Raw genomic sequence first — 21,692 nt, 5'->3', positions numbered from 1 at the left:
TCATAACTTGGCTGTGTGTGTGTGTGTGTGTGTGTGTGTGTGTGTGTGTGTGTGTGTGTGTGTGTGTGTGTATATGTGCGTTATCTGCAGCAGGCCAGTGCACCCAGAGAGGTGTGGCTGTCCAAGCTGCTGTCTGTTTCAGAGGTCATGGTGGGGTCACTGCTGGGGTCAGTGGGCTCTGTGGACATGGACGAGACATCGTTGGCCGAAGAGGAGGAGGACCTGGGCTGAGGGGGGCTTTCAATCACTGCTGCACCTGTGCTGCGAAAAACCCACGTCAACGCATAGGTTTCATTCAGGATACTGCAATGCAGATGTGAACAGTGCCTTAAACTTTAAATTCCCAAGAAGCACTAATTTGCTCATTTGCAGGTCAAAAGTCGTGTAGTTTATTCTGGAAATATTACAATTTTTTTAACTAAAATATTCTAGCTTTTTATTTCAGCTTTAGAAATAATTCAACTTTATGGCCAAAATCTCTTATTATTGACGTAACACTGTTGAAATATTGAAATTCTGTTGGAAAAAAGATATAACGTTTTTAACCTAATGTATCCCAGATTTAACCTACTGTAGGTTAGTACTGTGCATATTTGAAGTACTCAGTGAACTTCGTATAAAATAAAGTGTTTTTGCATTATTTATTCGTAACAACTGAGAGTGTCACAAACCTGTGAAAAAAAACTTCAAGCTTCTGATAAATATGCATCATGTGCCTCTATTGATTAATTTGTTCATTATTCCCATCTCTTCTTATCACCCAAAGTTATAATGATTACTCACCTAAAGGAGGTGGCTGGCCTCTTATCACACCATTTCTTGTCCACTCCTCCCATTCACTCACTTCCTTATAAATAAGCACTACAAATGAAACAACAAGAGAAGGTTAAATGGGGCAGGAGAGACAGAGAGAAATCATTGATGTGTGTACAGTCACAGTGTATGCTATTGCATACTTTGCAGTCCAAACGGCATCATGTTTCTAACTTGGACAGGCTGTGCTGGTGTGACTCTTCTAAAAATGAGTGAGGGGTAATTTTCACCTGGCAGGGGTTAGGATGAGCTCATCCTGCTACACAACTGAAAGTGATATTTACACACAATCTGAAGTCTTTCCATGCTTCACAAAATCAGCTTCCCCATAGTGGAAAACACTAACTGAGAGGCTTTAAGGGGGATTTCAGCTCACCCAACGCACGCTCTGGCAACTGTAGTGAAGATACAGAGCTCCTCAGGCAACAATGTCTGTGACCAGCTGACTGCATATCTAAACATTCACTGGCTGTCCCAATGGATTTCTTTAGACATGGTTTATTTTTGTGCTTTCCGTGAATAGAAATTAATCATGTCACCACTGGTGAACTGCTAGTCATAGAATCTGACCAGGTGACCATTTCTATTTCATTGTAAAGACATCTGATTTACACAAAATTGAACTTAAAACCGGAAATCTGCATTGACTGTTAACCGATAACTTGTCATTTTTTGAAGTGATAAAACAAAGCAGATATCCAAATAGTTTTTTTTTTTTAAATATATATATATAAAGATAATTTGTTTGGGCTTTTCCCTTTATTTGATAGTGGATAGACAGGACAGGTGGGAGAGATGGGGGATGTCAGCAGCAAAGGGCCGCAGGTCGGATTCAAACACAGGCCGCTGCAAAGAACTCTGCCTACATGGGGCACATGCTCTTACTGGGTGAGCTCGAGGTCCCCCCCTACCCAGACATTTTTTGAAAGAAAATCAATTTATTAGACTACTTAATTTGAACATTACTGAATGATACCCATTAGGAAAATCCTGTGCTATCTCAGAAGCCAGAAGGTAAATAATACACTGAAGCTAAGTGTAAGCTAAGAATCTTAGTATGCAGTCTAACCTTTCCACTCTTCCACGGTATGCTCCCTCTCATCCAGCTGTTTCTCTAAGATCTTTGGAGGTGGCTGAGAAAGAGAAAATGGCTTAAATGGCACATTGGTGATACAAGAGCAATGCCAACTTTCCATTTAAAAGTGAAGTAATTCAAATCTCAAGTGACCCATTTAAGTATCATGCGCGCCGATCAGCGATCCACTTACCGCTTCCACTTCAGCTGGGTCGTACCAAACATTAATATAGGGGTGTTGCAGGGCCTCATCTACAGAAATGCGCTTGGAGGCATCAATCACTAACATCTTGGACAAGAGATCTCTTGCTTGGCTTGCTGAGGGGAGAAACAACAAATGTATAAGATGTTCTGCTAGTAATCACTTAATCAAGTCTACAAATGTATATGATGAAGGATTTATGTCATGATATGATAACACATGAAAAAACACTACCTTTCAGTTTATTGTGGTCAGAGTCGGCAGGGAAGAGCACATCTGGGAAGAGTTTCTCAAAGCTGTATCCAGCATAGCGTGGCCTGTTCTCTACGTATGTTCTTACTGACTGGTTTAGCTTCATGAGAAAATCCTGAGATGGAGTGCCTAGCTGCTCAATTACCTTGTTCCACTGGTCGATGTCTGAAGTGTAAACGTTAAGGAAAAACACACTATTCACTCCCACACACACACACACACACAGTAACACACCAATGATGGAGGTCATGTTTGTCAGGTGGAAAGCAAAGTGACAGAGGGAAACTCTGAGGTTGGTGTTGGATCGCTTTACACAGAAGGAAGTAAGGACACAGTGATCAATCAATGATGGGGAAGGATACGATCAGTGCCGGGGAATAACACGCTTCCCTTGATCATCTCGGCCACTATGCAGCCCACTGACCATACGTCCACTGGAGGTGGACGTTTAGATGACAGGGAGGTGGACATGCAAACAAAATGGTGAGCATGAAAAAACAAGGTGACCGAATGCAAGCAGAATGGCAGTGGTGGGATGGAAACAAAGAACATGCAGAATCAGACAGATAAATGAGAAAGAGCAATGCAGTGTTGAGCAGATAAAATGTTTACAGCCCATGACAGCCAGAATGCTTCTAACAAGGCATGTTACACTGGGTTATATTGAAAAGTCCCCATATTCTGCCACAAAATACTGTATTGAAGCTAAGATTGGCCAGGGAAAGATCTGACAGTCTGCACAGCACGAAGCACAAACACTTTACAAAGACTGTTGACAGCATGAGGAAGAATTTAAAAAGACCCAAGGATACAGTCCCTTCCTGGGAAGAGGATTTTATGGCGAACCATTTCCGCCAGTATGCAGCCCACAGACCATATGTCCACTAGTGTAGTGGAACACGGTTAACAAAGCCAATAAGAGGTGAGAGAAATGCATGACAACAGGTTAGTTACACATAGGGGCCAGTTAGTGAGCATTTTCTTTCAACAATGTTCCATTATGTGCAGTAGCACCATGCAGCTTAACAGTAAGATGTATCTTCCGGTCCCTGTATATGAGTTATAATAGATCTTACAAAAAAAATAGTTCATGGTGCACTACAGTGTAACATTTAAAATCAACACGGCTCAAAACTGAAGATTGATTGAGTGTCAGATACATAGATAATCACTAACCATTGGCTTGGTAGCCCATGCCCAGGATAACCTCTGGTGCTCTGTAGTAGCGTGTAACAACATACGGTGTCATCAGGAGGCCTGTGGCAGCCGTCCGAGCCAAGCCAAAGTCCAAAATCTTCAGTGTACAATCTGACTTGACAACTATGTTACTGGGCTTGAGGTCCTACAGGGGAACACATACACCAAATTGTCATTTTTTTTCAGATAAAATGCAGATGAATAGCTAAAAATGTAGTTAAAAGCTAATGTAATGTGCATGGAGGGAAAACAACGTCTAACACCATTCTAAGACAAAATGGACCCTACATTACACCATCTTGAACATCAGCATTTTTCAAACAAAGATGTTTTTTTGTGATCTTAGTATTGTCTGAACTACACTATCCACCATGACTGAAATCCAGCTGATAGCGTGAGGCTCCAGCTCCTGCTGCAGCTATTTCCTAAAGATTACTTTTTGTCTATGTCATGGTTCTCTGCAGTACAAATTGCTTATTGAAGCGTTTTGCTTGCTAGTAGCAAATGCATTTAAAGTTTACAGTTTCCAGATCAATCAAATAGTGGCATTTTACATTATTGAATGTTTTTTTCAGGTTTGCTGCTCCTTCATTCTAACTAGGAATGTTTTGTTGAAGATGTAACAGCCTTTTAAAAGGCTTTTTACCTTATATATTTTTGAAGTTACTACTATCAGCAAATAGAGTTATTGCCATACGGTAATATCATTTGCCGTGAGATGCACACCTGGCTGCATGTTTCTAATGCTTCACGATGAGGTGCAATTGTAAATTACAGTGCACGTACACACTTTACACCTGCTTATTATTGATCCATATGGGAATAGGATATATTCAACTGCCCTTTTTCAAATGGAGGCCAGAAGTCTGTACTGTGCTAGAAGTACAGTGTTTGTTGTGACATTTCATTAAGAAATTAATTCATAAAAGGTTTTTAACATTGTTTTTTCTAAAGAAATGTTTTATATTTTACAATATGTCTTCAGGAAAGTTTTGTTGGTAATTGAAAGACTATATTCATTCTCTCATAGTGTGAGTGTTGACCGTTTGCGCTTACACGCTGATGCTCACCCTGTGAATTATGCCTGCAGCATGGAGGTGTTTGATACCACACAACGTCTGATAGAGGAGATAGGACAGTCTCTCATGGTCCAGCTCCATCTGAATGACCTGGCACAAGTTGGCATCCATCAGCTCCATCACCAAGTATCTGATGAAGCAGAAATGGTTTACACAAGTGGTTGAGAAGCATTTTAGCAAACATATGAAAGGCAATTTTATGAACAATACATACTATCTGCTCTAAAACAAAGTACATCCACACTTATAAACATATAATTACTTACACATCTTGGAACTCTTCTAATGATTTTTGTGGTGTAAATACATTTAGAAGGCCAATGATCTGTGGGTATAAAATGAGATGAATCAAATTGATGTTGTCATGTCATTTACACATCACATTATAGCACACATTGGGTTACACACATTTGAGCATAAAATTCTATTAGCGTAAAAAAATATCACGTCTCCCACTGGCTACACGGCTGAATATATTTGCATACTTACATTTTTGTGATTGACGCATTTCATTAGGACTAGCTCTCTGTACGCCCTCTTGGCATGGGTTTGATTTTGAAACGGCCGACTCAGCTTCTTGATGGCAACATTTCGGTCTAGGATTTGGTCGTAAGCAGAGCTGAGGAACAAGGTTAGTCAACAATTTCAAAAAATTGTCAATAATGTAGTGTTATAGGTAGTAGACATTACAGGTTATGGAGTTCTATGAGAACAATTTACAGTTTTACAGATTCATATTGTGATTTCTTGAGGCAACATTAAGTGAAATATTTTGGTTCTCATGAATGAATTTATTTGTTCCGGTGACGTATTGTAAACAGTGACCCATATATCAGCAAGAAGCTGTTACTGTTAGTTGTTGCAACACTCACCAGACAATTCCCTGTGCTCCTGAGCCGATGGGTCTTAGATTCTGGTATCGCTTCAGTACTGTGAAAGTCGAATCCCCAACATCAAGGCTGTAGAACTCTCTTTCTCTCTTGTTTTTGTTCATGGCGAAATCTTCGATTACTGTTTTCTGTGCATCCAAAAATGTCCTCTGTGTACACAAGAACAGGCAAGCGATCAAATATTTTGTAGTGCCAGGATTACACCACAGATACCAGCAGACCAGCCAAATTTGTTTAAGTCAAATGAAAATCCCTGCTCCCAAGAAACCTGATTAGAAGGGAGAAAAGACACTGCTGAATTTCACACTTGAGGCGAGTGCTGCGGCTCCTTACCTCAGCAACTGAGATTTTATATCATCAGCACAGCAGGGGTGGCAGAACAGCAGACTACGGGGAGGTCTTCTACATCATATGAAACATGACTCTCAAGAGTGGCTCTGTCACACTGGAAAACCAAGCTTGGTGATAATTCCTTCTGAGTTTGGACCCCAGCCCAGGACTCAAGCCTAGTTCTACAAGCGGGTCTTACACAGACACATGTCAACTGGGTCAAGTTGCACCATGCGGCTGTGAGCCCAGATAATACACAACGCAGAGACGCCTATGAGTGTACACATGTCCCTGAAAAAAGGAAAAAGGGATTCCTTTCCCTTTCTTCAATTCTTATACAAGCAACATACTAACTCCCTAACTCTGCCGACACAGTCCATATGAGGGTTATAAATGCCAGAATAAAATGAGTCAGCTCTCCTTCTGTTCCTCCTACGTCACAAAGACATACATACATAACATCCGCCTCCTTCACAACATGAAAATAGACATGCCGCCTCTTTCTATATTTCAGACAGGAAGACAATTTTGCTTCTCTGAGTTACGAAGACTTGAATGACATTGCAGTTGGTGTGAAGTACTGTCGGTGGTATGTTATCAATTCCTCTGTGGTAAGGTCATAACTGTAATAATAATGACTATGAGGATAGTTATGGTCAGGTCAAGTCAGTAATGGAATCACAGGCTGACTTGATCCGCTGCATTCCTATTTAGTCACACACCCAAAGTGTTCATAGTACTGACCATGCTGTGAAATAACTAATATTGATGCTTACAACTACATGGTGCATTGACAAATACCTATGAAATCAATGGCACCCTATTAGATTGCAGTTATGTGTCAGCTGCAGTATTTACAAGGAATGCAGCAGCCACATCAGTAGTCTCAGCAGCAGCACATAAGAGGTCTGGACCTCATGGATGGATTTGAAGGAAGGAAGCTGTAATACATCTACTGTAGGTGCCTTGTGTATCCTGCAAAAGCAGAAATATAGCGAGGTCATTCCTAGAGCACACTGCCCTCTAATGACTTAACGACTGTTTTCTCTAAACAAGCTGCATCATATTAATGATTTAATGAATGGCTTCCCGGGCACATACTTAAAGGACAATTCAGATCCTGACAATGCTGGTTAACAATTTTACTACAAATAACCAACATTCTCACAAAAATGCACATGCTGTGTTCACAAACAACACAATATTAACTGCTATTGTGCATCTGTCTTGTCTATAACATCACACAAACCCACATTAAAACTAGTAGCACACACATAACTAATTACAAACAGCCTAATGTATCATTATATATTTCCATAGGTGGAATATCATCTCATGTTCTCCCTCTTTGCATCACTCATCATCAGATGAAGAAAAACAAGGACAATCTCGGCCATAAACATATTTATTATAAACTACTTTATGGATAGGCCTAATATATATTCTGTCTCATATTATCCTCATATGCGTGTTAACCTTGGCCACACGACCCCCCTTCGTCTTGACGACGACACAGGTAGCTGGCAGGTAAAGGACTGTAAGACTGCAGAAAAGAGCCATGCAAGCTAAAAGCGAAGCAGCCTGAATAAATTGGACGGTGCACAAGAAGACATTTTTGCAGCGATAATGACAGCCATATCGTGATGTGATATGACAGGGCCCGTTTATGAAACACTAGTGCGCAGTCGGTGGTGATAGCGTTAGCTGCTGTCTCAATATATACACCGTGTACAGACGTATCGCATAGTAACGACACGAAAGGGAGTATTTGGGGTAAGTAATAGTCTAATTGAAGCTATAATTTAACACCCTTTAACAACGTATCGGTTAAGCAGCATGCACATATACGACCCTCCCCCACGGCCAAACAATAAGCACGTCCAGGAGCAGAGGTGCGAATCCTCATCTTACCTCTGTCATCAAATGAAACTATCGATCCCCCTTCGGTCCGATCAGCGACGAAATGTTCCGGACTATTTGTTTATGCCACCAATGAAGGATGATTTATTCCGTTGTGTGGCTTACAAATACATGACCTCACCGAATGCAGTTGCCTACGTTTCCATCTGGCTACTACCGACAGGCCAGGACGCGCAGTGCGCACGGGGCATGCGTCCCAGCAGTACGTCACTCATCCAGAAGAGACACACCCACCAGCTCCTCCATCCATTCTTTCCGCTGTCTATGATTCTTTCTTCCTTTCTTCCATAGACAGTTAAAGAAAGCTTCCTTCCGCCGTTCTCTCTGTTTATTTATGTATCTAGATACGCAAACTTGTGTTGGCCCACTTCCGTTTAAAACATAATAAATTAGATGTTATTGTATGCCATTATGTCAGCAGTAAATGTATTGTGGAGGCCTCGCTGAAAATATAGACCCTAGACTACTGCATGATAGATATTGAGATGTCGGCCAAATGTCCAACATAACAAGTTATGTTGCATAACTGAAATAAGCATCTCCAAATGAAGAGTATTCATGTGGCTTTATTTGTTTGATTTATAAATATTTCATAAAATGTTTTATTTGTTTTGTAAAATATTGTACATGTTTTGTGGCAATAAAGAGAATTGCTGAGAGGGAGTGCAGGTTGTGTGGATTATGGATCACTGAGCACACAGGTCAAAAAGTCATTCACATTTTTTTCTGTAACTAAATGAATTGGAAACTGATGGCCATTTCCCCACGAAATGTCCTTGCTGCAAAATCCTTCATATGGATAAATGGAAGGACTGTCCAATGTCCACATTAAGGGTAGGCCCTATAGTGAAACACAGGCAACCAGTTCCAAGCTAAATAGTCTGGGCCCATATGGATACATTTGAAATTTATGTGTAAGATTTTTATTCTTTTTTTCCTTCTTTCTTTCTTTTTTTTCATACTGTAGGACTATTTAGATCAATAAGGCTAGTGGCTGTTTAAATGCCTTTTATTTAAATTCTGTATGCAGACTAACAGACAACTATATCTAAGTTATCAATGTTAGGGATTTCTTTCATCAGTGGTGTTAGTTAAAAAACAGGTCTACTTCAATTAGGATCATTTGGTAAACGGACAAAATGCCATTTTCACCTAGTTGTGATTTACAGAGTAGTCAAAAGAAAAAGAAAAACATTGACTAGGCTTCCAATAACATTAATATATGCATGTTTTTATTTTATTTTTATAAGTTCGTTAGTGTTAGTGAGTGAGTGAGTGAGTGAGTGAGTGAGTGAGTGAGTTAGTGAGTGAGTGAGTTAGTTAGTTAGTTAGTTAGTTTTTAGTCTGGTTCCAATGGGTCTATTAGCCTACTGTAAAGCCTATGTCTGTTTCCAGAGTAAACAGTGACGCTGCAGTGATCATAGCCTACATATAAATGAACTGATTATTTGCATGATCATTGTCATCAGAACAATATTTAGCGAGCATCTCCTTTTAGCCCGTGGAGCATCTTTAAACTGTGAGATCATTTGTTAACGATGACATGCAGAGGCTCTGCAGAAATCCATAGCATAGTAGTTAGGGTACCATCTAGAGTTCATGCATCAGTAGGCTACGCTACGCTACAACACCGGAGGTATTCACGGAGCCATGCTCTGCAAAGGCATATGACTGAAAAAGGACATAGGTAAAATTACGTTAACTTAGCGCTGAGTGCTTTCCCCCTGCACCCACCTGACAGCCCTGGATGGTTGTTATTTATCCTTGTCCCTGCGCAGATACCCCGGGGCCTGCAGAGACAAGCAGCGCGCAGAAGGGAAGCGGCATGTAAACGTCCCAGCACCGACTCCCGCAGCAAGACAAGGCTACTACGGTTTCTTACCCCTTGTTCGAAGAGAGCCCGCAGTGTTATGATCATTGTGGGGGAGCAGCCCTACAGCTGCACGCTACAATCCACTCGTTTGGCCGAGGTCGTTCGTCCTTCCCAGGTTTCTCTGTAGCGCACCTACTGCCGGGGATCCACCGCACCTTTGGGCGTCCGACGGATTAGTTAAATCGGTGTAGCTGATTCCACGCCACCCGCTATTGGTGGCTGTCCTGTCGCTGTCAAACCGCGAGGCTAATCCAATTAAGTGTTTAAAGGCGAGAAGCTAACAATAGCCCAAATTACAGTAAAAAGTTTCAGATCGTCAGACTGGTGCTGGTGGCAATTAGAGCAAATGAATGGGGCACCATAATGTCATTGATGAATTACCTGCCGGAGCGGAGCAGCCTTTACTGAGAGAACGTCAAAACAGCAATGCGATGATCACAAGGATTATTTTGGATCCGTGGTGGGAGCACTGAAGATAATACAAAGGATCAGACCGCTGACATAGGTTACATATGGTACAAGGTAATGTTTCTACCACTGACCTATTCTTTATCATCGTCCTTTCTATAGGGCTGTTTGACAGTTTGGTTAATTGAGGTGGGTGTCTTCATGAGCCGACATTTGTTCAGATTTTTCAGATGAAAGGTAAAGACACTAACGATAGCTAGACATTCACAGGACTGTAATGAGATTTACCTTTAAGAGTAATGCATAGTAGCCTACAGCCTTCAGGCCTGTGACGACAAAAGTCATCTTGGGGAAATGTGTTGTTTGTAAGAGGCTGCCTATCATGTAGCTACGTAAACTGCACTGTAGCTATACTACCACACTTTGTCATGGTCCATAAACGTGGGAATGTGTTGTCACTCTCTACTGTGGCTGTAAGAGACGTAGATTCTGAAGAAGCATATTGTCCCAAAATACCAAGGATACAGTAAAGCTTCTCCTCTTGTCTGTGTCTGCATCATGTGGTGGTCTGCTTAATTGAGCACTAAGGTGGTTTGTATATAACCATGGCTGGATAGGAGAATAAAGATGCGTTTACATCCAGGAAAGAAAAGGTGTGGCAACTGAAGTGTAAACTGGACATGGTGTCAGATTATCTATACTAAACTAAAGTTGGTTCTCGACAACAAAAGAACATCCTGCAATTGCGTGAGACATTTTTAATGTTAATTATCAATTTTTAAGGGTGCTGATTTAGGGAATGCAAGTGCTGCAATAGGATGTGAACGTTTGATGTTATGGTGAGCGAGGGCAGGAGAGCCAATTAACAGGTGTAGGTACAAGCCATGTTGTCATATGCACAGTACAGTTCCTGTGAGTGAGTGTGTGTGTGTGTGTGTGTGTTTGTGTGTGTGTGTATGTGTCCCAAAGCTACTGTTTTCACAACAATAGCTTTACACCTGTAGACAGACCACTTTGAGGGAGTACAGCTGCAAAAGTTTTGCTCTAGAGTGGATGGGTGGGTGCATCTGGCAGGGTTCCTACTTTCTTCTTCGATCCCTTCCTACATCATAACACACCAGCGGGCAGTGATCCAGTAGGACTTTTTATATATAATGATGATGATGATGGTAATGATTTAAATTGCCTTGTGCATTTTAGGAAACCTTATAACCTCACTGCATCTGTGTTTTTTCTTGTTGGACTTTCCTCATATTCAGTCGATAATCTCTTTGTCAAAATCCAAGGATAAATTCTGTTTAAGGGCAGGATAATCAGGCTTAAAGTAATAAGGTTGAGTTTGTATCATTGGAAGCATTTTGCTTTGTTCATTACACCATGTATATACATGGTTGACTGTGCGTAGCTTATTGTATTACTGCTTTGAAACATTTACAGGAACAGATAAATAGAAAAATGGATCCGGTGGAATAAAAAAATTGATGGCTGGGTCTCACAGCCTTGGCTACACATCAGGAACAACCTGGTTCGGGTTTTTTGGTAATTGAGAAAATACAGTTGGATGAAAACAGCAAATCAGTTTTCGCTGACTTTTTAAACATCAATGAGTTGCAATTAGTTCTGCCCTTTGAGACAGCTACTAATTAAAATGTTCATGTTAGCCTTTACTGTAATTTTCCAAAATGATGGCAATTACAAGACAAGTCTTGATTGGGTGTTTTAATTTGCCCAGATTTGCAACAACATGCAATCTTTGGAGAAAATTGGAGAATTCATTGATCTTTTTGTGTGTGATTGGTTACATTTTAATGTATCTACCTCATCTAATGTGTTTTAATATAAATTATATTTACAATATTAAATCAGACTGAAAAGCAAAGAAAGACCTACATTTATATAGTCAAACTAATGTGTTGTATTATACATGTTATATAACTGATGCAGAGCAACAAAATTAATGATGTTCCAAGCATCCCCTTTCTGACAGGTCAGGTTTGTTTTTTCCTCCATATTCTCAACTGTAATTAGTTGTGGTAATACCAACCCTGTATGTGACATCAAACTAACACAGGATCATGACACAGTTGCTTTGGTCCCAGAAGCACAGCTCCCTCTGGGCAGAAGAAAGCCTATTAGGAAATGGTAGGGACAGAGAGAGCGAGAGGCAGTGAGACTTATGAAGTTAGATAACATGATTAGTGTCCAGACAAAGAACTGTCTTTTTCTCAGATCTATCTATCATAACTGTCTCTGATGACAAAATACTGTTGACAGATTAAACAACAGTAATACCCTCAAACAGAGTTGTGGCCAAGAGTTGAAGTAAAGATGCGTAGCATAGGTAATTGGAGAATAATTAAGTGGATAGCAAGCTGGCCTAATACAGAGTTTCCATTGTTGTTGTTTTCAGTTGAGTGTTTAAGACAAATAACATATTCAGCTGTAGATGTTTGATTTGTAAACAAAGCCAAAGCCAAATGAAATGTGAAATATGACCTGTAGCAAAAGCTCTCACACGTGATGTGTTGGGTTTCTACAAGTGTGTTTCATATGTATGTATGTGTACTCTGTATGCGTACATCCTCAGGTGTGTACTTGGAATGTGTGCAGGATGAGCAGCACATTTGTCACATTAGCTGAAGTACTGGAGGCACGAGGGGGACCTCTGCTGGAGGAGGAGGTCTGGTCCCTGCTGCTGGCCACTGCAGAGTCTTTAGTGGATGTCTCTTATAAGGGTAAAGCATTTTAGATAACTACCTCTCATTGTTGTTGCACATCCATCAATGCTATGACCATTCCATTATGTTTTTGCAATGCAATGTAATAACCATTTGAATATAACTTGCAGTATTTCAGTTTGACTTTACAGTAGAACTGTATTAGCAGCATCATATATGTTATGGACTTCCTACTTTCTATGCAGGTCAGAACAATATGTATACTATTATAAGCCCCACCTCCTTGCTGCTGTCAGCCACTGGTACATTAGCATTTAAGAATTGTGGCCTATCAGATGAAGTATCCACCTTCACCGCTCCAGAGATGCTGCAGGGCCGTGCCAGCTCAACCAAACCTGCCATAGAGAGGGTCAGTGCATTCATCCTCATACTTATCTTAGTAACTTATAATAGTAACTTTTACACTCTGCTCTGTGTTTTTCCTTGGAGTGTAACATCTCAGGATGTCAGGAGTTGAAGGACGACTGAGGTGTAAGCACTCCATCTAGTGGCTGAGCAAATGAACCGCTGCTTTGTATTCTGTTCTTTAAAGCCCTAATTTATGAACTTTGGGTAGAAAAGACTAAAGGAATTACTACATAAAATAATTAGAATGTTTTTACATACAGGGAAGTTATTAAACGTGCATGCTGGTCTTACACACACCTTCAAGTAATCTGCCTCTCATATTCTTAATCACAATATGTCCTATTAATACAACTCAGAGATAGGTTAGCATTTTATGTGTGAAAGCTGCAGGAAATGTTACCCCTACATAAGATAAAACAACATGTCTTATCAGCTATTTATAGAAATCAGAACCACTGTTGCCTTTTACTTGACAGATGGGCATTTCAAACAGGCATTTTTAAATTATTATTATTCTTTGTCTATAGCTTTTGAGACACCCTATGTAAACTATTTAAGAGAAAAAGTTAAGGGACAAATTATTAATCAATTTTTTCATCATAATTTAATTGTAATGTCCCTGCCGGGTCTATTATATAAATTCCCCATCCATTTGTTGGATAATATTTAATTTATAGTTCTCCTGCTTGACCACAAGATATATGTGTCATATATATGTACATATGTGTCAACATAGTCCTGCACTTTTTTTTTTTTTTTTTTAAGATTATTTTTTGGGCATTTTTAGGCCTTTAATGGACAGGACAGGTGAAGTTTTGTGAAGGGGGAGAGAGAGGGGGAGTGACATGCAGCAAACGGCCGCAGGCCGGATTCGAACCCGGGCCGGCTGCATCGAGGAGTAAACCTCTATACATGGGCACCCGCACTACCAACTGAGCTATCTGGGTGCCCTAGTCCTGCACTTTAAATCTAAAATCACACATAAATCATTTCTGTTCATATGTAATGATAATGATAATGATTGGTGCTCATTTTAGGATTTTAACTTTAGTGCAAAAGTTGAACATAAAATATTATCTAAAAAAACATCATAAAGCATCATTAAGCTTAAATACATGTATGTAAAAGTTTACCTTAGAACTAGTTGGTAATTCTAGCGCTATGTCCAACCTGTATTTTTTTATAAACCAATTCATTTTGTTGCACAGATGCAGGTGTATTCACTGGGTATGACTCTCTACTGGTCGGTTGATTTTCACCTACCTCAAAATCAGGTAGGAGCCGTTCATTCAAAGCTGTCGTTTTTAATGCAGTCCCATCACAGTCCCAAACCTCAAGTATTATAATTAATTTCCACTGTCATTCCTCTCAGCCAGTCCAGTTGAGTGACCATCTAAACAGCCTCCTGCTCAGCATGTGTGAGGACCTGGCCCACCGAAGGGTGAATCTTATCTCCATCCTGGAGGGCTGCGAATTTCAGCATAAAGCCACCATCTTGCCGCCACCCGCCCAAGTCATCAGACAGTTGGTTGAGGAGGTTTTTCACGAATCAGTGAGTCTAGTTATCTACCTACAGTATGTTCCTGTCTGTAAGCATTCAAGCTTATTTGGAAGCCATTGTGTATGTGCCAGAATTTAAAAGCACAATCTGCAAAAAAATTTAAATTATTATGAATAATAGCAATTTCTTTTCCTTCAGGGGGACCAAGGCTCTCTGCCAGACAGTCATGTCCCTTTGAGTGGCAGGAGTCAGATGATCAGAGAGAGACTTCATGGTGAGCATGTTAAGGTCTTTACAAACCTGAGTTTTATTGATCCCGTTGTACAAGTAACATCCAAAGCATCATGTTAAAAAGAGGACAAAGCAGAGATACAATTTTACTGAACATAAGCATGACACAGAATTTTCTTAAATAAGGGTTTTTGACAAACAAGCAGATCTTTGATTGCTTAACTGTACATCAGTTAGTAGTATGCCTTATTGCATCTATTCCTTTAACATCATAAATCAATTTGAACTTTGATCCTACATATTTGCAGAATTTAGTTTGAGTCATTGCTCTTTTAATTCAAAACGGCATACAGGTCAACAGGATTAAAATCTTAATCCTAAAGCAAGCCCGGGATTAGGCTCCTGGGAGAGCCAATAATCAGATACAGAGTGTGGATGCTTGCAGGCTAAATCCTCCGCCTCAGTTCTGTAAAAACATCTTAGTGTCTCCTGGGAGTGCAGAGACGGACAGGAATTAACCAATGCTGTCATCTCTCATCTCTTACCTGGTTGACAGGAAAGAGAGGGCCACTTTCAGACTTCAGCGAAGGCAGTGGTGAAGGGAGAAGATACTCAACGGACTCTGACTCAAAGTCAGGTACTGAAAACAAGTGTCTTGTGTTCACTTAACAATATTCCCTAATTCTGGTATGCAGATGTCATCCTTTATAAAATGCAACATTTTAATCCCTGACTTTTCTTTATTGTGTTTCAGCAGGAAGGTGGCTGTTTTGACAATGCAAGTGATCGTTTTATGTCTCGTTTTCTAGGGAGTTTACCTCAGAGACCTTGGAGACAAAGACCAAGGAGTTCTCCCACACCGTTGTACCAATCTTCTTTAGACCGGTATGTACAATATGCTTGCTTACACAGTAGACCATATGAGGGGGGATGCCATCCCCTATGTTAGCAAAATGCCTGCCCCTTGTTAACCTGCCATCCCCCTCTCCATCCCTTATTAGCAGAGAGAGTGCTGGGGCAGAGCGGCTGTTTAGTTGAATATGCTAGTCTTATCTGCATGACTCATTGATCCCCGATCTGATTGAGGTTTGTGCAAATTACAAATCTATAGGATTGATCATGGCTCAAAAATATCAGTATCCTAATTGTGCTTTGTATTGATCAATCTATGACGCTGTCCGTGGTGATAAAGTAGCAAATGTATTCTTAATTGCGACTTTTTCTCTGAGTCCCTCCCTTCTCTCAGTTTCATCTTGGATCTATAATACAGAACCAAATCACCTACTGTGTATGCATACATGCCAATGATCACCATTATTATTGTAGTTAGATAAAGATTCTTCAACTATTAGTGCTATTTGCGTGTGCATGTCAAGATAAATAAATCCATCTGCTTCTCGTTTTTTGCTCCTTCATTGTCTGTATTGACTTTAAGGGGACATGACATTGTCTCAGAGTTTGAGTTTTCAAACTTGTCTGCACAACTATTACACAATGTGTCCTTGCTCCATCCCTCTCTCTCTCCTCAGACTCCCTCGTGGGGTCCGTCACAGGGACAGCAACTGCAGTTGGCTTGGTAGGAGCCCCCAACACGACATCTCTCCCAAGACATCGGGCAGATCTCACAGTCCTTCCATCACCTTTAGCGAGTCCTCGCTCAGTCTGAGCCAGAGGAAAGCTAAGGTAAATGAATGCATTTTTAAAATGTTTGTTCAGTTACATAAATTCAAGGAAAATGGTTTTGTAGACCTTAAACTAAAAGTGTATGTTGTTGATCTGTACAAGCAGTTTTTTTTAGCTATTTATTGAGAACATGGAATGAATGTGTATGTGTAGATGAATGTGTATGTGCGAGATGTGCTTTGGTGAGAATGTGCTGGTGTATGTGTATCTATATATATATATATATACTTTGTGTATATTTTTAACTTTTTACTCTATGCTGCTATTTGGAGAGGATGTCTCCAACAGAATTTTGTTGTACCGTATACAATGACAATAAAGATCTATCTATCTATTTTGTATACAGTAATCAGTTGAACAAGAATGACAGTGAACTGTGGAGTACAGCTTATGGTATATTTCAGCAGACACCAGAGTATGTGAAGAAGCTGTCAGATGTGTTGCTGCTTAAATACTTCATATTATAAATGTGTGTTTTGTCAGGCTTTGGGTCCTGAGTTTGTCAGAATGCAAGACGAACAACACATTGTTCTTGAGCTTCCAGGATCTATTGTGGTAAATGTATTATTTCTCTTTATCTCCTCTGCTTCTTATCTATATTGATGTAAATTGCTGTTTTTTCACACTATTTGAATTTTGTCTTTTCTTTGCATGCTGAACTATGCCTGTTTGCATACTTGCATGTACAGTATTTATGCATGCATGTGAGTGTGTTTGTCAGTTTTTTTGATGTCCAAGTGTGTCTGTGTGCGTGTCCACCACAGTCCAGAAAGGGTCGTTCGTGTTCGTCTCAGAGAGAAGTGACAGTAGTGCTGCCTAACGGACAGTACGTGGTGGTTCGCTGTGACACTAAGTCCAAAGCAAGAGATGTGTTTGACATGGTGGTGGCTCACGCAAACTTGGTGGAACACTTCTACTTTGGTCTTGCCTTTATAGATGGTAAGAGTGACATATTATGTAGGACCTATCTGGACTGCACTGTTTGTGCATCACATTGCAACATTTCAAATAGAAATTCAAAATGTAATAACTGCACTATAGAATGTATATATGTATATATGTATATATATATATATATATATATATATACATATATACATACATAATGACATGAGGGGTAACTCTCAGATAATATTTTTTATTTTTTACTTAAAAAACAAAAAGAATTTAAAAAAGGTTGAATTTAGTATATATTATATATTGTCATACATATATTAGATCTTTATACCTGTTTTGTTGTTTCAGTATGAAGTCAAAGTGGCCCTTCTCTGTTATTCTGCAGATGATGAATATTTCTTCTTGGACCATGAAACAAAAATCTCCAAAATTGCGCCCGATAGTTGGAAAAAAGGGCAGATTTTCTCCTTTTTGGTGTTTCTTCGAATCAAATTTTTTGTTGATGATATGTCCTTCATTTTGTAAGTACAGTATTGGCGTTTTACTGTTATGTAGAAAAGCCATTAATAGAAATACATGGTTTAAAATTATTATTACTTTATCTTTTGTCCTGCCTCCTAGGCACAGACTGACTCGTCACCAGTACTATTTACAGCTGCGTAAGGATCTCTTGGAGGACAGGCTTTACTGTAACGAGGAGACAGGCTTGTTTCTGGCTGCTCTTGCTCTGCAGGCTGAGTTTGGGGATTACATGCCAGAGGTACAGCGGATAAAAGAAAAACGTTCACCCTATATCTTTAAATAACAGCATTATCTTTCAGTGTTACAGCAGCACATGTTGTTCTTTTGTGTGTCTTTTTAGCTGTATGGTAAGAATTACTATCAGCCAGAGCATTATGTGTCCAAGCGGATGCTGGAGAAGCTGGCCCTGCCCAATGTCAAGGAAGAGTTGCCAAGACTACATGCTAGTCATGCCCAGCTTCTGCCCGAAGAGGCAGAAACAGAGTACTTAAAGGTATATTTCAACTTGCATGATTCTAAATTAATAAGTTGTTTACAACTACTAGTTTTCTTTAAGTCTAAAGGATTGTTAAAATATAGGGCTAAAATTCAAAATGCAATGCATGTAAAAAAAATATGTACCATTTAGATTGTCCAGCAGTTGCCGGAGTATGGGCTTATGTTCCACCGTGTGGGGAGAGAGAAAAGAACAGTGGTGGGAGAGTTGGTTTTGGGAGTCTGTGCCAAAGGAATCATTGTGTACGAGATAAAGAACCACCTCCGGACTGTCATCAGGCGCTTCCTCTGGAGGGAAACCGACACCATATCCACTGGGGTAAAAATGAGATTTCGCTATATAAGATAATACTTTGTACAGCTCATTTTGTTACAAAGCTCAAAGTAAATGTATAATGACTTCTTCCGTCTGTCTTTCAGCGTCGTAAACTCATTATAGAGTGTGGTGGGCCCAGCGGGAAAAAGCACAGTTTTATAACAGAAACCTCAAAAATAGCACAGTACCTTCTGAACCTCTGCTCAGCACAGCACAAGTTCCATAGCGAGATGTCGTCCCGTCAACTTAACCACACCATAATACCAGGTGTGTAAATTTGACTGATTGTGTAGAGAGAATTGTTTTTGACTTTGACAATACCAATGCACATTATAGCCAAGAATTACAAAGAATAAATAACACCTCTGTTTCTCTAGATGAAAACATGGAGAACCTGTCTGTCTACCGGTGTCGTAACTTGGACCTAAAGCAGATGTCCTGCTCAGAGGGCATGCTGCACCACATAGGTTTGACATCTGGTCAACCAGACTCTCTCTCCAAGTCCTGTGACAACCTGACTGCCAAGCTGGAGGCGAGGCTGCGCCAGCAGAGGGAGATGAGGAGGGAGATGAGCAGAGAGCTGAACAAGGAGCTCTCTGAAACAGGAGACCTCAGAGACATGAAAGAGCGACAGTGTTGGAGGTAGCCCTTATGATTATAACAAACAATATTCTTCTTACAGAAATATTGTCTTTGTAAAAATCATACAACTTTTTAATGCAACTGTGCACATGTGTTGTAGCACTCCAGAGTCGATTCCCAGAATGATGTCCAGTGTCTCGCTACAGAAGCAGGACTCTGAAGCCTTTTCCTCTATACGAGGTAAAAATGTCTATTTTTTGTTAAAACCATATAGACAGGTTAAAGGAAAATCAACATTAGGCATCTTCATTAAGGTGTATGGCCCCCATGAGCCTCTTGAGCAGCTTCAATCCTCTACTGGTATTGATGGTTGTGGTAGAGAGCACTGTCTAACATGTTGCTCAACAATCTCCCATAGGTGTTTAGTTGGGTTAAGATCTTGACTGTGAAGGCCCTAATATGATTAACATTTTCATACTCTGCATCTGTATTTGTTTTGTTTCTCTTCCCATTTATGGAAGCTTTTTCTTTCATTTGTCACCTAGCGGTATGATTATATTTAGGTGTCTCATTGCTTAACACTGTAAAGAAGTTATAATGTGTTTGGGTCTTATTCCACAATTACCCTTAGGTGTCAATGTGTCTGTTTTTTTTGTGAGCTAACCCTTTGCTAGATGTTCAACCCGTCCCTGGGATCCTGAACATGATAATCAGGTATTTAAAATATAAAAGCACATTACAGTGGCCCATTTAAAACCTGTGACTTGCAGTTGATACACCAACCAGGACCCCACCAGAGAGAGAGATAGTCTGTGTGTCCCTGAAGAAAGATCCCAAACTGGGCTTTGGTGAGTTTATTAAGGCAGCCTAGCAGTGAACTTGATGTAAAATGAATGAGCAGACAGCAGAGTACCACGTATCAGTTTGTTTAACTGGAGACTTTTGTCTTTACTTCTCTCCGATCCTGTTTCAGGCTTTGTGATAGTGGGCGAGGACAATACAGGTAAACTTGACCTTGGGATCTTCATTGCTTCCATTGTGCCGGACGGGCCCGCAGACAAAGATGGACGAATCAAACCTGGTATGAAGCACCAATAAAGGGAACTTGGAAACATAGATTTGTGGCTTACAACTTAACATCACTAGGAATAACACTAGGCTGCATATTGGGCTGGATGTGAATATAATATAATATACAAGGATTTTGTAATGATTAGTTGATTTTTCCAGGTGGACGTCTTATCTCCCTAAACAAGACTAGTTTGGAAGGAGTGACATTTAATGACGCTGCTGCCATCTTACAGAGCAGCCCTGAAGAGGTGGAGCTTATTGTGTCCCAACCTAAATGTAAGATCTGATCAATGCTTTCTTCTCTGCATGCAGAGTCTGAAAAGTTCATACAGTTATGGAATATTCATAAATCATTGTACAGTAGTGACACTAGATATAACCTATATTTTACTGAGGTCCTTTATCCCACCTGGTTGTTTTCCTATCAGACCATCTGAAGGACAGTAAGAGTTCCTTAAGTCAAAGTACTCTCGGTTTGGCATTGGAGAGAAGCTTTGGGTCACAGACCACACTGAGTGGCACAGAGTACCGTCCTGTCGTGGAGGAACTGGAGGATGCCATCAGTCTGTCCAACATGGCAACCCCAAAACAGAGCAGGAGGCTTCACATTCCTGTTGTGCGAATCCATGATGCCCAGGTTAGAGATAAGTGACTTTGTTTCCATGGAAGCAAAGTTGTCAGCATGGGGTCAAGAGTTTAACCCGACGTTAATTGTTAAATGGATTAAGTGTTCTGAATAATGTGATAAAACTCCTGTCTTGAAAACACACTTCTTTCATTTCTTCATTTATTCCTCGTTCAATCCAAAACAAATGTTTTCCGTTTACCTCTTTGCTTCTCTTCATCAGGATTTGTCTTCAAGATCCAACTCAATCTTCAGTTTGAAAACTGGGGAGCAGTTCATGGTGGAGCTGAAGAAAAACAGTGGTAGTCTTGGCATCAGTGTTGCTGTGAGTGATTTGTTTTCTTTTTATTATACAGCATTTACTGTAAGCATTCAGCCGCCAGTTTATTAGGTACACATAGCTAAAACTACTATAAAAGTCCTGCAACAAATCCTTTATAGGTAACAAGCTGTGATGCACATTAACTTGGATCCTTTTATGCTTAGTCAGTGTTTGTTTCTAGGGTTATTTTTGACATTGACTAATTACTTCTCCCTTTTGCCTAAAGGGAGGACAAAACACCAATGTGCGATATGGAGGTATCTACATCAAAAGTCTAGTGCTTGGAGGTGCTGCAGAGCAGGACGGGCGCATTCAGATTGGT

General features: G+C 40.2%; 2 protein-coding genes and 1 long non-coding RNA gene across 9 annotated transcripts in view; 1 reads left to right on the top strand and 2 right to left on the bottom strand.

Moving 5' to 3' along the window:
• Positions 1 to 21,692, bottom strand: part of LOC116705435 (uncharacterized) — a 31,027-nt gene that overhangs the window by 1,835 nt on the left and 7,500 nt on the right. The window lies entirely within an intron of this gene.
• On the bottom strand, positions 14 to 9,882 carry mapk8a (mitogen-activated protein kinase 8a). 5 transcript variants are annotated; one of them, XM_032541622.1, is made up of 12 exons: positions 9,641 to 9,880; positions 5,491 to 5,657; positions 5,108 to 5,237; positions 4,885 to 4,943; positions 4,610 to 4,748; positions 3,519 to 3,684; positions 3,155 to 3,226; positions 2,325 to 2,507; positions 2,082 to 2,206; positions 1,883 to 1,946; positions 784 to 861; positions 14 to 256 (listed from the first exon to the last, which is right to left on the bottom strand). In XM_032541622.1, exons 1-12 carry the CDS (start codon positions 9,674 to 9,676, stop codon positions 81 to 83), a joined length of 1,395 nt encoding a protein of 464 aa, XP_032397513.1. In that variant the 5' UTR covers positions 9,677 to 9,880; the 3' UTR covers positions 14 to 80. The 5 variants fall into 5 exon arrangements, 4 of the variants coding, with proteins under 4 accessions (XP_032397513.1, XP_032397514.1, XP_032397515.1 ...); XM_032541623.1 differs by lacking the exon at positions 3,155 to 3,226 and adding an exon at positions 2,705 to 2,776; XM_032541625.1 differs by having other exon boundaries at positions 15 to 261; positions 9,641 to 9,881.
• The window catches only part of ptpn20 (protein tyrosine phosphatase non-receptor type 20), a 27,068-nt gene continuing 15,255 nt past the window's right edge, over positions 9,880 to 21,692 (top strand). The window contains exons 1-24 of one of the 3 annotated variants that reach the window (XR_004335932.1): positions 9,912 to 10,153; positions 12,627 to 12,774; positions 12,963 to 13,126; positions 14,334 to 14,399; positions 14,498 to 14,677; positions 14,825 to 14,900; positions 15,414 to 15,494; positions 15,667 to 15,742; positions 16,387 to 16,540; positions 17,024 to 17,095; positions 17,305 to 17,479; positions 17,823 to 17,958; positions 18,059 to 18,197; positions 18,300 to 18,452; positions 18,588 to 18,773; positions 18,875 to 19,037; positions 19,148 to 19,412; positions 19,513 to 19,592; positions 20,123 to 20,200; positions 20,326 to 20,433; positions 20,583 to 20,699; positions 20,852 to 21,060; positions 21,272 to 21,373; positions 21,597 to 21,690. Coding sequence is in view for 1 of the 3 variants with exons in the window: in XM_032541612.1 (XP_032397503.1) it covers positions 12,651 to 12,774; positions 12,963 to 13,126; positions 14,334 to 14,399; positions 14,498 to 14,677; positions 14,825 to 14,900; positions 15,414 to 15,494; positions 15,667 to 15,742; positions 16,387 to 16,540; positions 17,024 to 17,095; positions 17,305 to 17,479; positions 17,823 to 17,958; positions 18,059 to 18,197; positions 18,300 to 18,452; positions 18,588 to 18,773; positions 18,875 to 19,037; positions 19,148 to 19,412; positions 19,513 to 19,592; positions 20,123 to 20,200; positions 20,326 to 20,433; positions 20,583 to 20,699; positions 20,852 to 21,060; positions 21,272 to 21,373; positions 21,597 to 21,690 (2,998 nt within the window). In the remaining 2 variants the exon portion in view is untranslated. Of the gene's footprint in view, positions 9,891 to 9,911; positions 10,154 to 12,626; positions 12,775 to 12,962; positions 13,127 to 14,333; positions 14,400 to 14,497; positions 14,678 to 14,824; positions 14,901 to 15,413; positions 15,495 to 15,666; positions 15,743 to 16,386; positions 16,541 to 17,023; positions 17,096 to 17,304; positions 17,480 to 17,822; positions 17,959 to 18,058; positions 18,198 to 18,299; positions 18,453 to 18,587; positions 18,774 to 18,874; positions 19,038 to 19,147; positions 19,413 to 19,512; positions 19,593 to 20,122; positions 20,201 to 20,325; positions 20,434 to 20,582; positions 20,700 to 20,851; positions 21,061 to 21,271; positions 21,374 to 21,596; positions 21,691 to 21,692 lie in introns of those variants that run through there. The other 2 variants (XM_032541612.1, XM_032541613.1) reach the window with 2 other exon arrangements.

The sequence above is a fragment of the Etheostoma spectabile genome, chromosome 17 (assembly GCF_008692095.1).
Source record: "Etheostoma spectabile isolate EspeVRDwgs_2016 chromosome 17, UIUC_Espe_1.0, whole genome shotgun sequence".
Taxonomy (NCBI): domain Eukaryota; kingdom Metazoa; phylum Chordata; class Actinopteri; order Perciformes; family Percidae; genus Etheostoma; species Etheostoma spectabile.
This window is presented reverse-complemented; position numbering and strand designations above follow the sequence as displayed.

Bases quoted from the DNA above. Each gene is read 5' to 3' on its own strand.
- mapk8a (XM_032541622.1), bottom strand. From the start codon at position 9,676: ATGATCATAACACTGCGGGCTCTCTTCGAACAAGGG. The intron at 5,238-5,490 runs GTGAGTGTTGCA...CTTGTTCCTCAG, and splicing joins GGAGCACAGGGAATTGTCTG to CTCTGCTTACGACCAAATCC. The intron at 862-1,882 runs GTTAGACTGCAT...TTTCATTTGTAG, and splicing joins TACCGTGGAAGAGTGGAAAG to TGCTTATTTATAAGGAAGTG.